Below are 16,200 nucleotides of genomic sequence, written 5' to 3'. Positions count from 1 at the left end.
TATTTCATTGTAATAACAAAGGTTTCAAGTTGTGCAAATTTTTATATATTTTGTAAACTAATGAAGTTTTTTTTTTTTAAATTCGAATTTGGAGGAGTTGTCTATCGTAAAACATAAATTAAAATAAATATTGAAATAAATTTCTTGTCAATAACGAAAACCACAATAATTTATAGTACACGCATTTAGTAATTAGACTTCCTTACTTATATTATAAACGCCCTCTCACATGGGCAAAGTTGCGGTCGGAAACTAATATGCTATAAATGCGAAAGTAATTCTGTTTCGCATTATGACGTAACCTGATCGTCGACGAAACTGATCGTTATAATATTTCACATCGAGGTAGCCTGGAACCTCAATAAGGATAGATATAAATTAGTGGTCTAACAGGAAAATATATTTTGGAATTTGACCCTTATGTCGTTCCAGCGAAGAGTTAGCTTAATTTATCATCATATCATACATACAATAATTTAAATCAGCAGAAATAAAATGTCAGAAGGACGTCGTGAATGATAAGCGGATGTATATGTTAAATTAAATGTGTTTTAAAAATAACATTAAACATATAAGTAACTTTTAATTTTTCTAACATATGGCCAAAAAAAAGACCAAAAAATATGATGACATTGCTGTTTACATATCTTCGAGAGTCGGTAGTGCACGATATTTTTTATTATAACGAGATTTCAATTATTTTTAAATTTAAAAGAAACACTGTGTTTCTAGTAACATAATTCTACATGATGTGGAATAAAATTTTTATAGTAACTGCTTTTCTATTTGATTTTGAAACGCTTAAATAATTAAATTTCTTTATTTTAATTTATTGAAGTGTGTCAAAAAGAACGTCATTGGAGTAATCTATTTTACTGACGTCTGGTATTATAAATTTCTATTGCAAGAGATTAACATTTTGTTCTGTTATTCTTAATTTCTTTCTTTAAATACGATTTTATTATTTTGTATTGTAAAAGATAAGTTTGTATCGTATAATAGAGAATTGCACTACCCGGAACTACGGGTTATTTTGCGAACAGAAAAAATTAAAATAATAATATTTAAATATCCCAGGGCTCGACAAAAATCTCGTCTATTTCTAAGAAAAAATCCCTTAGCACTGAGCAAGTTATGAATTATAAACAGCTTGGCCCCGGCATCGCAATTAAAATTCACGTGTTACAACCACCCGGTCATTACAACTCAGTGTGTGCATTTATAGCGCGACTTACTTGGTGGTAAGGGTTTGTGTAAGCCCGTCTCGGTTAGGTACTCATCAGAAATTCGACCGCTAAACATCATTGTTGTGTTCCGGTTTGAAGGGTGAGGAAGCTAGTGTACCTACAGGTACAAGGAACTTATTTGCCAAGGTTATAGCGTATTTAGAGAACCGCATCCCGTGACGCTCCTCGTTAAGACGGAAAGGCTATCGCTGGTTTTTGGTGGGTCCGATGTTCGGGGCGCACTCGGCGTCTTGGACACCGGTGAGCTCCACATATGGATGTTATATGTTATATAGGATTTGTACTATTCGATTCGATGTTCGATGATTGAGCGAGTCGATTGCAGGATGAATTGAAAGATTGAGAAGGAGTGCAACTTTAAAATCATTTTATTTCCTATATATATTTCCTTAATGCTTATGCGTCTTTTTCCTAACAAAACGAAGTATTTCTATTAATAAATAATACGAAATATTTCACACATCGCGTAGTCTGTGCGTTGACAGATGCTAATAAACAGTTAGTCAGGACATTATCTATTATATAATTTAATTTGTTTGTTCATACATTATTAATTTTTATTTTATTACACAAAATAATATCACAAATTCCATAATAATAAATAAAAGTTAACTGATGCAAGCTGATCTCACATAGATAGGAGAGTAATAAAATACAGCGCAATTTATCAGAGTAACCCCAATAATAAGATCCCAAATGTTCTGAGATACTAGGGATTTATTTCAGTGTAGTTTAGATATAAAGCGAGGAATTTAATCTCTTACATTTTTACGTAAACATGTATTTAAGAAAAGGATCATTATAACTAGAAATGTTTGCATATTTAAGCGGTTTTCTTTATTATCGTTATAGTTATAAGTTTATTCAAACTACTCAATTTTCATTTCATCTCTTTCCATGACATTAAAGTGTGTTTTCTAATTAAATACCTGAAAATATTGATATAACTTGACTTTAAACGATAACTGTGAAAACAGGAGCTCATTTGCGCTACGTATGTCAGGAATGAGCCAAAAGTTAGGTAAGAATTATTTTACTTGAATTAATTCTAAGCTCTAAATAATTATTCTTATGTTATTGATCAGGAAAGATGAAATATTTTAATAAAAATAATGGAATATTTAACGAGAGATTTAGTAAATTATAAATAATACAAAACATACTTTTAAAATGAAATAAATTAATCATAATATAAGAAAGTGTAAAATCATAAAATCATCATCAACAGCCAATCTGAAGTACAACAAAACTAACAGCATCGCTATCCGCAACCAGTCGGGTCCCGCAACCTTGTTACCTATATGTATAAATACAAATCTTAAATGACCCTGTAATTACCAAAGATCTGTTATTTTATTAAAGAGAATATAATGTCTTGTGTCGAATTTTAATCTCGAACAAGTTTCAATATTTTGTTTTACACTCTTACGATAAAAGCTTGTACTTCAAGTTAGTTGGTTCTACTCGGATTTGAAATCGCGACGAACACGATGAATGATGTTTGCATTTAAACATAGCATTTACTTTTTATATTTGGTAGTAATTAAATGAATTCCGAATACAGGTATCAATAGTTTAGCAGGTAAAATGGAAACTACTGCAGTACATATCTTTATACAATATATATCTGAAGTCACAGTATGCCAGTAACAAAGAAGAATAGTGTTTTATTAACGTCATTAGTTCGAAGTAGAGGTTCGTGTGTGGATTAATGTTATTTATCGGTCAAGTTCCCGTGTTCTAGGAAACATGTTCTATAACAGTGACTTGTAGTGTAATTTATCATAATGTTATCAATAATGAATACAGGTTTTTGTTCCAAGTTAAATACGAAACTATTATACCATTGTCGTATGAAAAAAAAAACATTATCACTTTCGCTTAAAAGCGTCTTCCGCTATTAAAAATAATTCAGCACTTACCGACCACGTTAAAGTGAACTTACCTTTACTACTGTCTTAAATATAATTTAAAGTAAAATGACTTACATTATAATTAGTTAAATTAAAAAATTACATTAAAGAGTATGTCCGTAATTTGAATCTATTTTGCAAATTATATTGGTAATAATTCCGTAGTAATGTTTTATTTTTAACATTACAATTAAATATAAAGATTAAGATATTATGTTTACTTTTTAATTAAATATACATACATTACAAATATTATAATTAATTATGAAAGACGCGAGTGGTATGCGTATTGTTTTGTGCTTAGTGTTTGGACATATATATTTTCTTTGTAAATTATATTTGTTATATTCCTAAAATAGAAGCAAACAAAATACAAGTCACAAACTAAAGCTGAAGGAAACGTCGTGAGAAAACGTGAATCCTGAAAACAGTGTCTTCTTTAAAACAGGTTGCTAGTTATTATTGATTTCGTATTAAAAGTGCAATAAAGTGTACATAAGTGTAAATAAGTGCACGTATCCAGCCATCCTTTGACTATAGAAATAAATTGATCTTATAAGTAAAGATAAATCACACATTTTAATATCACATATTTTAAACCAATCCATTATCCTTTGTGAATTCCCTGAATCCTGGAAAGACGCACAAGTCATCCCCCTCCCCAAAAAAACAAATCCTTCATCTTACACTGATTATCGTCCTATATCCATTCTCCCTTTCCTGTCTAAAGTACTTGAGCGCCTTATTCACAATCAATTAAACCAATACCTTTCAAAAAATGTCCTATTGAATCCTTTACAATCTGGCTTTCGTCCTGGTCATAGTACGACTACGGCTCTGATCAAAATAACTGATGACATTAGATTAGGAATGGATAATCAACAGGTTACTGTGTTGACATTATTAGATTTTAGTAATGCTTTCAACACTGTAGACTTTGATATTCTTCTTGCTATTTTGTGTTCTCTTAACATATCTGCTAAAGTAATTGACTGGTTTCATTCTTACTTGTATGGGCGCCGGCAACGGATAAGAGTTCAAGATTCTTTCTCAGAATGGGCTCCTATAACTGCTGGCGTTCCACAAGGTGGCGTGTTGTCTCCCCTCTTGTTTTCGGTCTTTATAAGTACCATCACTTCTCATATATCTTCTCTCTATCACCTGTATGCAGATGATCTTCAGATCTATTCACAAAGTAAAATTGCGAACCTTCCTGAAACTATACATTTAGTTAATAATATTTTATTAAATATTTCTAAGTGGTCTACTGCATTTGGATTACGAGTAAACCCAAATAAAACACAGGTGCTGATTATTGGTAGTTCAAAATTAATTTCTCGTATATCTTTTTCGGATCTCCCGGTTGTACACTTTAACGGTGTTAACATACCGTTCAGTGCTACAGCTAGGAATTTGGGAATTTCCTTTGACCAGCACCTGTCTTGGGAACCACAGATAAGTGAGGTTAGTAAAAAAATTTTTGCAGCCTTTGGCTCCCTTCGAAGGTTACGCAACTTTCTACCTATCCCTACCAAAATTATGTTAGCACAGTCACTCCTACTACCAATTCTCGATTATGCTGACGCATGTTATCTTGATCTAAAAGAGGAGCAACTTAATAAACTTGAGCGTCTCCAAAATCTTTGCATCCGATTCATATTTGGTCTTCGTAAATATGATCACATTTCTGAATTTCGTAAAAAGCTCAAGTGGCTCCCAATCCGGCTTCGCAGGAATACTCACATCCTTCAACTTCTGTACTGTATTCTGTTCAATCCGTCTTCTCCTTCATATCTAAAAGAACGTTTTCAATTTCTTAGTTCTTCACATAGCCATAATCTTCGTTCTGAAGAGAATTTGATTTTAAAAATACTACCTCATACAACATATTTTTATAGTGACTCATTTACAGTCCATTCAATTCGTCTTTGGAACTCTCTTCCACTAGAAGCAAGACGTGCACCAACTATTACTTCTTTTAAAAAAATGATAAAAGAGCACTATCTTGCTTCATAAAGAAATACTGCAATTAAATATTTTATTTATTATGTAAGTATCTATAGTATGTAAATGTATATATTTATAATGTGTATGTATATTATATTATTATAAAATTATATATTTATGGAATATTTATTTATGTATCGTATATATACATATATATATTGTATCTATTTTTTTTTAATGTATTAAATAATTTGTACACCCCTACCATCCTATCTCTCTCCTCTACCAAAGGTTGCCTGGAAGAGATCGCTGTTTTAGCGATAAGGCCGCCTATTGTACATTTTTCTTTTCTTTGTTTTTGTTTTACTCCTATTATTTTTGTCTATATTGGTGTGCAATAAAGAGTATATAAATAAATAAATAAATAAATCAAAAGCAATTTTAGTACCTAAAGTATATAGTGCAAAAGTATATTTCAAGTACAAGTGTTGTATGTTTTCAGTGAAACTTTAATACATGGAAAGCCATTTTAGCAACGAGAGAAATCGGAGCGCTTTCTCGCGTCGCCCCCTGGCTGAGTTCATTACCGCCTGTAGGTTTTCTCTGTGACGTTTCGATAAAATTATTCGTGATATAAAGAAAAAGTCAAAGAAAAAAGTCTTCGAATAGAATCGCAATAGTTGTAAAATAAACTTTTATTTGAAGGCAGGGATTTGTGCAAACAGAGACCTACCGGTTGGTACCCGCTCTTCATATATTTTACCGCCAAGCAGCAATACTTAGTATTGTTGTGTTGCGGTTCGAAGAGCGAGTGAATCAGTCTAACGAGAGGCACAAAGGACGTAACATCTTAGTTCCTTAGTTGGTGGCGCATTTGCGATGTAAGGGACGATAATTATTCCTTACAATGCCTATGTCTAAGAGTGGTGATGATTTAATATCAGATGGCCAGTCTGCCTATGTAATACGATAAATATACTTATTAATTTTGGCTATTTACGTGTTCTTACATTTGTGTCATTTCTGTACCGAAAACTTATGACACCTTAGTAAGTACAAGTAAGTAATAACAATAAATAATATTGCAATATTGTTGAAACTGTAAATTATTCTTTATCCTTATAAGTTTTTTATTCTATATTTAATTTTATCATGCTGTTCTTTGAAATACATTTGATAGATAAAAGCGAATATTCAAATATTTCAACGTTTTATTTCAAATCATTGCAATATCTTAAATATTTGCGTAAGGGCCATAAAATTTACTTTTTATTAACCTTTTATTAATTTTCTTAATAAAAGTGGGCTCGATTTTTAAAAGTTCATTTTTTCTAACCCTTTATGAATACGTATTTGTAATTGGTGACATAAACAAGCCGAGATGGCCTAGTGGTGAGAACGCGTGAAACTTAACCGATGATCGTGGGTTCAAACCCGGGCAAGCACCGCTGAATGTTTATGTGCTTAATTTGTGTTTATAATTCATCTCGTGCTTGACGGTGAAGAAAAACATCGCGAGGAAACCTGCATGTGTCTAATTTCATTGAAATTCTGCCACATGTGTATTCCACCAATCCGCATTGGAGCAGCGTGGTGGAATAAGCTCCAAACCTTCTCCTCAAAAGGGAGAGGAGGCCTGAGCTCAGCAGTGGGACATTAACAGGCTGTTACTGTTACTGTTACTGACATAAACATTGATTTAAATTCGCATGGTATTTCTCAAAATGAATTTTTAACGTTAATAGCGGAATATAAATTGAATCAAATAGTTAACAAATCTACTCGAGTCACGAATACATCTAGCTCTCTAATAGATGTTATCTGTTGTAATGATAGCTTAAATATAAGTGAAATTAATGTTAAATATAACGATGTTTTGAGTGATCATGCTTTTATTACGGCAATTATACCTGTGGAAGTAAATAAACCAATTCCAAGAGATATTCAGTACAGACCATTTAATAATTTTGATCTTGATACATACCAGTTCGCTTCATCTATTACACCTTGGGATATGATATTACAGTTTGACCATGTCAATGCTATGGTAGAGTATTTTAATTTTTTAATTCTGGGCATTTTCGATCATTTTATTCTTTTGAAAACTAAGCGTTTCAAATATCCCCAAAAAATAAAGCAGTGATGATAGACCTCTGTCTATCATCATGAGGCTTGTAATATTGCTAAAAAAACTAACTCTGATCGTGATATAAATTCATACAAACAATTGAGAAACACTGTATTTGAGGTAACTCAAAAAGAAAAATCTTTTTATTTCACAAATAAAATTAATAAATTCATTAATTATCCGAAAAAAATGCACGGTAAACTTAAAAAGTTTTTAGGCACTCACAATAACATAATTCCAGGTTATCTATGTGATCCAAATATAATAACTAAAGCATTCCTTGACTCGGTACCTAGTGTTTCACATAATAATAGCATTATAAATAAGTATAACCAACCGATTTATTCTGGGTGCGATTTTACAGAACTTTCCGCCGAGAGCATCTTAAAAATAATTAATTCTATAGTCTCTAATGACGTAGGTATTGATGACATTTCTATCAAAATGGTAAAACTTACCCTCCCATACTCGTTAGTTGCTATTACACATATAATAAAGACTTCATTACGCACGGGATACTTTCCAACATCGTGGAAAACTACAATTATTAAACCTCTTCCAAAAAAGAAAATGTAGACTCAGTGAAAGACTTACGACCAATTCGAATATTGCCTGTTTTATCAAAGGTTTTGGAAAAGGCTGTAAATCAACAAATTGCTTCCTATTTTGAAAAACATAGCGTTATTCCGAAATGTCAATCCGGTTTTAAAAAGTCACACAGTTCCACTACAGCGTTATTACATATTGTTAATGAAATTCTGTCTGCATCTAATAATAATATGGCTTCAATTTTGATACTATTAGGCTACAATAGAGCATTTGACTGTCTCAATATAGATTTACTTCTTGACAAATTGAAATTTTATGGTTGTTCTGATCTCATATGTAAGTGGTTTTCTAGTTATTTCAAAGATAGATTACAAATAGTAGAAGTTTCTGGCATGAATGAAAGGCCTACAAGGTCTAGCGCTATAAAAGTTAATAGAGGTGTTATCCAAGGTTCTATACTTGGACCAATTTTGTACTCAATTTATATTTTACTGGTGGTAGGGCTTTGTGCAAGCTCGTCTAGGTAAGTAACACCCACTCATCAGATATTCTACCGCAAAACAGCAATACTTGATATTGTTGTGTTTCGGTTTGAAGGGTGAGTGAGCCAGTGTAATTACAGGCACAAGGGACATAAAATCTTAGTTCCTAAGGTTGGTGTCGCATTGGCTATAAGCGATGGTTGACATTTCTTACAATGCCAATGTCTAAGGGCGTTTGGTGACCACTTACCATCAGGTGGCCCATACGCTCGTCCACCTTCCTATTTTATAAAAAAAAAAAATACGGCTGATCTTTACGAATGTCTCAAAACTAGTTTAGTCCTCATGTACGCAGATGATACACAGTTATTATTGAATATCAATCCATTTATAAATAATGATAAAACTATCCAAAATGTTAATGATGATCTTTCTCAAATTTTTAGTTGGTCGAAAAATCATGACCTGTCATTAAATCCACAAAAATGTACTTACATAATTTTTGGTACTAGGCAACAAATGGTATCGCTTGGTCAAATGTGTCATAGGATTTTTATAGATGGTCATTCCTTAGTTGAGTCTAAGCTAGCGAAGAATCTTGGGGTGAAGTTGGATGGGTCATTACGTTTTGAAGAACACATATCATCCGTTACTTCGAAGTGTTACGCTTTACTCAAAATGATTTATAAGTTTAGACCATTTTTGAGTGAATCAGCGCGATCAAAACTTGTTGAATCCTTGGTTCTATCTCAGTTGGACTAATGTGATGTCCTTTATGGCCCCTGCCTTTAAAAAAGACTGAAAAGAAAATACAGAGGATACAAAATTCTTGTCTAAGATTTTGTTACAATATACCTCGATATTCGCATATAACACCTTATTTAAATTCAAAAAATATATTAAATATGAAAAATCGCCGTACACATAAATTAAATAATATCACTTTCACCTTAAAATATCGTAAAACTCCCAATTATTTGGCGGATAAACTTAAATGGTCTGAAACAAATGAATCCAATTGTAGATTGAGCCGAGTTCCGGCACTAGTGTTGCCTAGACCACATTTGCAAGCATTTAGAGGAAACTTTCGTTTCGTTGCTTCTAAGTGTTGGAACGATATAAGTTTCTATAAGTCTCAAAATAAGTTTAAGGCACAATGCAAGCAATGGACGCTATGCAAAAGACGCAATGTGTCTGGACAAATGTGTGTAACTAAACTTCAATACTTAATTGTTATTTTGATTGTAATTTATTAAAACATATCTCTATTTGCTTAAACATTTTAAATATTATTATTTATGAAATATGAAATATTTTCCTTTTTCTAGATTTAACAAAAATAAAACCTTACTGTTTATTACTAAAACAGTGAGGTTTTCTTTTATGCTTGCATTGTTTTTTTTTTTATTTTAGCCTATTGGGGTGTTATAAAATTGTATTAACTTTTATTATTTAAGTAATTTTATCGTCTTTTACCTTTTACTGCACTGAATGTAGCGTTTGTGTTGGCAGCATATATACAAGGTGTAGACTGAAAAGCAGCCTAGCTACGACCTTTTCACCAAATTATCAAATATCATATTGTTAACTCTTTTTATATGGTTTTTTACCTTAATTTTTTTTTTGTCTTTGTTTCTTTTTTGGTGAATGAAGTTATTTATTATTATTTATGAATTGATGTGCACAGTGTTCGATTCTCAATTTCAGAAGCATTTAATACTTTTGTTTTTATTGTGTTTTGAATTGCCATCTCTGAATAGATTAAAACTGCATAATAATATAATTTCCAAGATGCACTAGTCAATTGTGGTGAATTTATTATAGAGCCCAACCATGAACCTGCGTTCATCAGATCGCCTATTGCATTTTCTTTTAATCTCGCCTGAAAAACGCATTTATGCGTGTCCCCTACATGATGCCTCGAGTGCACTTCTATTACCCAATAAAACCAGTGGTACCACGAAGAGATAGAGAGGGCTATCTCTTTATGGGTCACCTCAACGGTTGGCACGCTTTTGCGGGGTGTCTATCCTGGGAGTTTCTAGTGTACAGACACCCTTCCCCCAAATTCCCCATTCTCTACTCTCCTACTCTCATGAAATGAGAGACAGAGATCATGGGCAATACTAATTACTTAAAAAAAATACTGCAAACTTCTATTCGATCCCATGCGTAACTTTGCAACATAGCCACTAGACCAATGATCAACTACGCAATTAAGGTTCATATTAAACTTAAGTATAATGAAAGTTTACGAAGAGTTCAAGTTGATTACTTTCGGTAAATATACGACAACTATCAAGGCGGTAGGGACCCATAACTTTTTAATGTCTTTAATTTACGTCTTTCATAAAGTTATGCTGTCGAGATTATAAGGCTTATAAAATGAACAACTTACATCTTTAACAACATATGTTAGGATCTTCTGAAATCAAAATATAATTGCATTCATTAGTTTCTAGTATCTTCTCCTTTATTTCATTTTTCAAGCAAGGAAGTTTATCTACGGTCAGGCTTCGTTGCTTTTTATCTTCCCTTGTATAATATACATCCCAAATATTTGAGTTTTCTCCTTTGAGCAATTCAGAAAATTTTGCTTTTCACTGCAACATTATCGCAAACATGATCATCTCTACGACATCCACAGCATCCGTCAGTCTTGTCACCCTCACTTAATAATTTAGAGATGGGACAATATTTTAATATGAGTTTCTTCACATATATTCTTTATATAAAATATTTTTCAAAAGCGAAAGTATGTGTCTGTATCTGTATATTACTTTTATATTCTTATATATTCTTATATATTACTTATATATTCTTTGGTCAAAAAATATATAATGCAATTATATATAAGTTTAGTTATGTCTATTAGTCACGTTTGCGACGCGATAAATGAGAGTGAATGTTATATGTTTAGATCATAAGTATGGGACACTTTTTATCTTGTTTTTTTGAATTAATTTATAAATCACGTCACACCTTGAATATGTAATGATCGACTCCATGCTATCATATTAATATTTTAATGCAATTCTAGTACTACAAGTTTACTCAAAAGATACTATTTATTTACTCAGAAATATTTTCGTCAAGGTTTTAAAAAGTATATAAAAAAATGACTACTGTATAAATAAAAGCAAAAATTCTAGCAGCATTTCCCCGTTGAATCGCGAGACATATCCATCCTACAATTATAAAATCATTTGTTCAGACTGCTTATGACAATGATAACGTACAGCTAAAACTCTTAGTGTGGTTTTGCGTCACAAAACAGGTTTCCTCCTAATTTCAAGTTTATTTCGATAGCGTTGGTAGGCTAGTTTGTAAGGAGAGAGATCGCCTTTTATGTAGATTGGTAAAGATTTAGATTTAGATTTTGGAGTTGTCGATACATTATAACGACGTTTTCGAACTCGACATGAACGAGATATTCATAATAAAATATGATGATGATAATGTCCTCCTCACCACGCATTCTGGTCACAACAGCCCCTCTCAAGAAAGATCAATTTTTTAGCCACAGAGTCAACGATACAGCTTAACTTTAAACATATTAGACATACGAATATATTTTATATCAAGATATGTGTGCGTACACACCAACACAAATATATACGTGCGCTCTTATGTGTTATATATATAACTTCAACTTTGTACAAAATGTCACTAAACGAGACACAAGTATAATGACACATTCCATCTACATTCCGAGGAAAATGTTTGAAAAATAATGAAACATGATGAAAATAAATGCTAATATCTTTCTGAGAAATAAAGTTATGAGTGTCATTTTGGAATTAAAAATTATTTCAATGTTCTACTTTGATGCATCTAGTTGCATCAATATTTTTTCATCTTCATAATCTTTACATGAACATGTATGTTTTATTTATATTATATTATATATAATAATTTTATAATAAAAATAAAATCAATGATTACCGAAAGAGTGTTTATTTAAACTCCTGCTAAACAACTTTTATAAGTAAGGCCGATAATGTTTTATGACACTCGAGTACTTTCATTCCTGTTATAAAAAAAAAACGATATAATGATTCAGGATAAAGTGTCGTGCGTGAGCCACGGTCAGTTTTGCGGTTAAACCTTCCATATTATCAAGGCCCAGGTGTGTTTTGAATATTAAAAATTTTAATAATTAAAACTTAATTAAAATTAAAAAGCATTTTTTGCATAATTAAAACTTGTGAATTGATACCTGGTGAAGTGAAAGAACTCGGTTAGTAGAACATTTTAACAATATAATATCGTTTTCATAAAATATGTAAATATTAGATCAATATATGGTTTTAATTAAAAAAATATATATATACATATTTAAATACATCGTACTAAAGAAAATAACTGTAAAATCACGATAAAAGCCAATTCTAGATGTATTGGAATGTTTCATTGCTACTATCTTATCTTACTTCAGTTTATAGCTTGAAAGCGTTCGTATTATTTATACCCTCTTATTGTTCCTCAAAAGCAAATTAGACTTGAAATATAAAAAAGAAAGAAAATACAGTTCTCTTTCTAATTTTTTAAATGGTTTTTTGGTCAAGTGTAATTTAAATTAGTTAAAAGACATGGTTAGATTCAACAGTCATGGCCCAGTGGTTAATGCAAGTGAATCATAACTGAGGACTGCAGGTTAAAACTCGAGCACAAACACTAGATACTAAAGTCTGATTATTAAAAATATATTAAGATTTGAATTATTAAAAATATATTAAATTTTGAAGTATATACAATATATTTACCCACGAGTTCCAGTCATCTCTATCAGTTGAAATTTTAAGGTAGGTTTTTTTTTACAATTAATAGGCCAGCGTTTAACCGTTGACTTGCCTGATGTTAAGCATCGACACTGTCTAGGATATAGCACGCTTGCCTATAAGAAACCTGTTTACTCTGGATTTGAAGACACCAACATTGTACCTATCAGGAAATACGGACTCTGGCAAAGCATTCCACAGTTAAGTAGGTATCTCAGTTAACATTATTAAAGGTGGCTGCTGGTAATATGTGTTTTTTATATTATAGGAAGATGGACGAGCAAATGGGACACCTAATAATAATCAATGCCCGTAAACATTGGCGATGTAAGAAATAATAACCATTACATACATCGCCAATGCGGCACCAACCTTGCAAACTGAAATGTTATGTCCCTTGTGTCTGTAATTACACTGGCTCACTCACCTTTCAAACCGGAACGCAACAATACTAAGTATTGCTGTTTACCTGCAGAATATCTGATGAGTGCCCTACCACCAAATATAAAAAAGATAATCCTTGAAAGTAAACCACCAAAACGTGTACTTGATCTGCTGTTCCACTTTGCTGAAGTTATTTGCAATTCCATTCCATTTCATTTTCCAATAATAAACTTTAATAAGTTTGTGATAATTTCATAAGCTATTCTTGTATATTGACGTCACGTTCTCCTGTGTGTCGATAAATGAGACGCTTGTCCCATTTATCGTTTACAGAACCCGATTTCAATAAGGTCATGGTGAAGTTCAAAACTTTATTATCGTTTCGTTTCTATAAATCACACAATTATTGAGAATCCTAATTGTCAAATTGTCGAATTGGAAGAGCCGAGGTGGTGAGCCGTGATTCTTAATCATTGATGGTGAAACCTAGACAAGCACTGAATGTTTATATGAAGTGTTTACCGTTTATCTAATTTCATTTATTTGTGTTTATAATTCATCTCGTGCTACGCGGTGAAGAAAACCTCGAACCTGCACCAATGTTCAGGGCAGTCTCACATAGCCGCAAATGTAAATGTGAAAAAACAAATATTAATATAATTAATACATATCTACGAGTATGATAATTATATGATGATGTCATAGTGTACATATATCAATTAGTCGTAACATAGTCTAATTTTTAAATCAAGTGAGTATAATAGCACAATGAAATGGAACCGAAAAAGGTACGGATTACAATAACTAACAATAGTTGCAGCCATCATCAAGTAAATATAAAAATATTTTTAAATAAAAAAACATTACAGATCTATATAATTTGAAATCGGTCATAACAATGTTCAATAGCGAAGTATGAATGGTTATCCTTTAAAACGTCTAAAAATGTTTAATTAAGCCGTAGATATGATATTTATTTTGCAGACGACCCGACCTCGTTGTGAAAGTAAATATTTAACAGCGGCATACCTTCCTAAATTGACTTCTTCAGTTTTCTTGAACTTAAAAGAATATTCTTTATATATCTATCTTCATACATTACTTCATAATGTAACTTCATACATCTTTTTAGAAATACAAAAATAAAGAGGATTTAAACGCTTAAAATGTTTGCGAGATAAATGAAAAATTAAAATATTGTACGGGCAAGAACAAGCGAAGGGAACCATTTTATAGTGGTTGGTGGTAGGGATATTTATATATCCCCGCTAAATAGTTTAATTGTTACGAACATTATACAGGTTAGTAGTAGTAGTAATAATAAAAATACGATCAAAACTTTAGAGGCAAAATTAAAATATATTTTCTATTCAATTAAAATCTTCACAAAGCCCGTTTCAGCAAAAGTTCGTGAAAACGCCGATCGCTTGATTATTTTATACCTCGTAATAGGTGTACGGTGAGACACCGAAGCAACAGGCAGGATCCACGTCATGTACTTACGCTTTGGTATACTCTGTCAGAATTTTACTTAACGGATATCCTCTATGATTTTATTAAGATGCCATGTTTCTGTCGTGTTCGTGTATAAAATGCATTCATAAAAGTTAAAAAAATTACGTTTCTTTATAAAAATATATCTTTAATTACAAATGCGCGCTTATATGATTGAGAATTTCTCATTTTTTATTACATCAAAAGTGCCCGAAGTGTGTTTTTTTATTCACAAAATAAAGCAGACATAATCTAGGACCGGATTCGATAAGTTTCGCGATAAAACAAAGTGAAAATCGATTGCGACAAAACGAAAAATGTGAAGCTTATTCTGAATTAATTATAATTATCAAAGGGAAACCCTTTTGATTCCTAGAAAGATAATCCTTCTTTATTATTTATTAAGAAAAAATAATATTTTTGTTATTCATTACTTAATAAAAGTTAGATATCATTGTCATAGTGGCTTATTTAAGCGGTAGCCTGAAGCTGCGTAGATTTATACTCCGTACTCCGTAGCGTCCCGGCCACCACTCGCCGCCCGAGCGTCCCGCGTTACGCACGTCTCCAAAGTATAATTACCCTGTCGGAATTTACGTGTCCCGATACACAATCGTGGTAGCATGTGTTAAGTGGTTATTAAATTGAGCAATATGAAAGGCAGACATCAGTTCCGTCGCCGATTTAGTTTACAGCCTTCTTTTTTGAAAGAAGAACCCGAAGAAGATAAAAGACCACCGAGGTATGTGCATTCCAAATATATTTCGATAAATATTAATAATGTCAATATTATTGTTAGTGTATCTCAGGAAGGTATGTTTGCAGAGGCCTGTAGGTTCACGTAGCTTTTCGTAGCTTGTCGGGTCGAAGGAAAGTTTGGGCAATTAACATAATTGGAGCTAAATTGCTCGATCCATGAACGGATCTTATTTCGTATTACACCTTTTCAGTGGGAGTATTTATTACACTTAATTACTATACTGGTTCAGGGGCGAGGTATTTACTTTAATAATCTTATCATTTAGAGATTCAAATGAATATATATTCTGCTATATAATAATTTAAATATTACTCAAAATGAGTTCATAATATTAATTCAATTTATATTAAGTATTTTAAGCTGTTATATTTTCAGGTGAATTTTGAATTATGGTAACATATCATGAAGGAATAATATATATATTGAATTAAAAAAAAAGAAATTTGACAAATCTTTTAGCTACATTTTTTTCTGAACTGCATCATATAATTTTTTTTTTAATTTGTAAAAGGTAG

General features: G+C 31.7%; 1 protein-coding gene across 2 annotated transcripts in view; it reads left to right on the top strand.

Moving 5' to 3' along the window:
* Positions 1–15,578: 15,578 nt before the first annotated feature.
* LOC126770314 (ras-related protein Rap-2b) overlaps positions 15,579–16,200 on the top strand; it is a 36,480-nt gene continuing 35,858 nt past the window's right edge. For both annotated transcript variants that reach the window (XM_050489678.1, XM_050489679.1), the window contains exon 1: positions 15,579–15,667. In XM_050489678.1, the coding sequence (XP_050345635.1) occupies positions 15,579–15,667 (89 nt within the window). The remainder of the gene's footprint in view (positions 15,668–16,200) is intronic.

The sequence above is a fragment of the Nymphalis io genome, chromosome 8 (genome assembly GCF_905147045.1).
Source record: "Nymphalis io chromosome 8, ilAglIoxx1.1, whole genome shotgun sequence".
Classification (NCBI taxonomy): domain Eukaryota; kingdom Metazoa; phylum Arthropoda; class Insecta; order Lepidoptera; family Nymphalidae; genus Nymphalis; species Nymphalis io.
The sequence above is the reverse complement of the archived record's forward strand: the minus strand, read 5'-3'. Positions and strand labels throughout refer to the sequence as shown.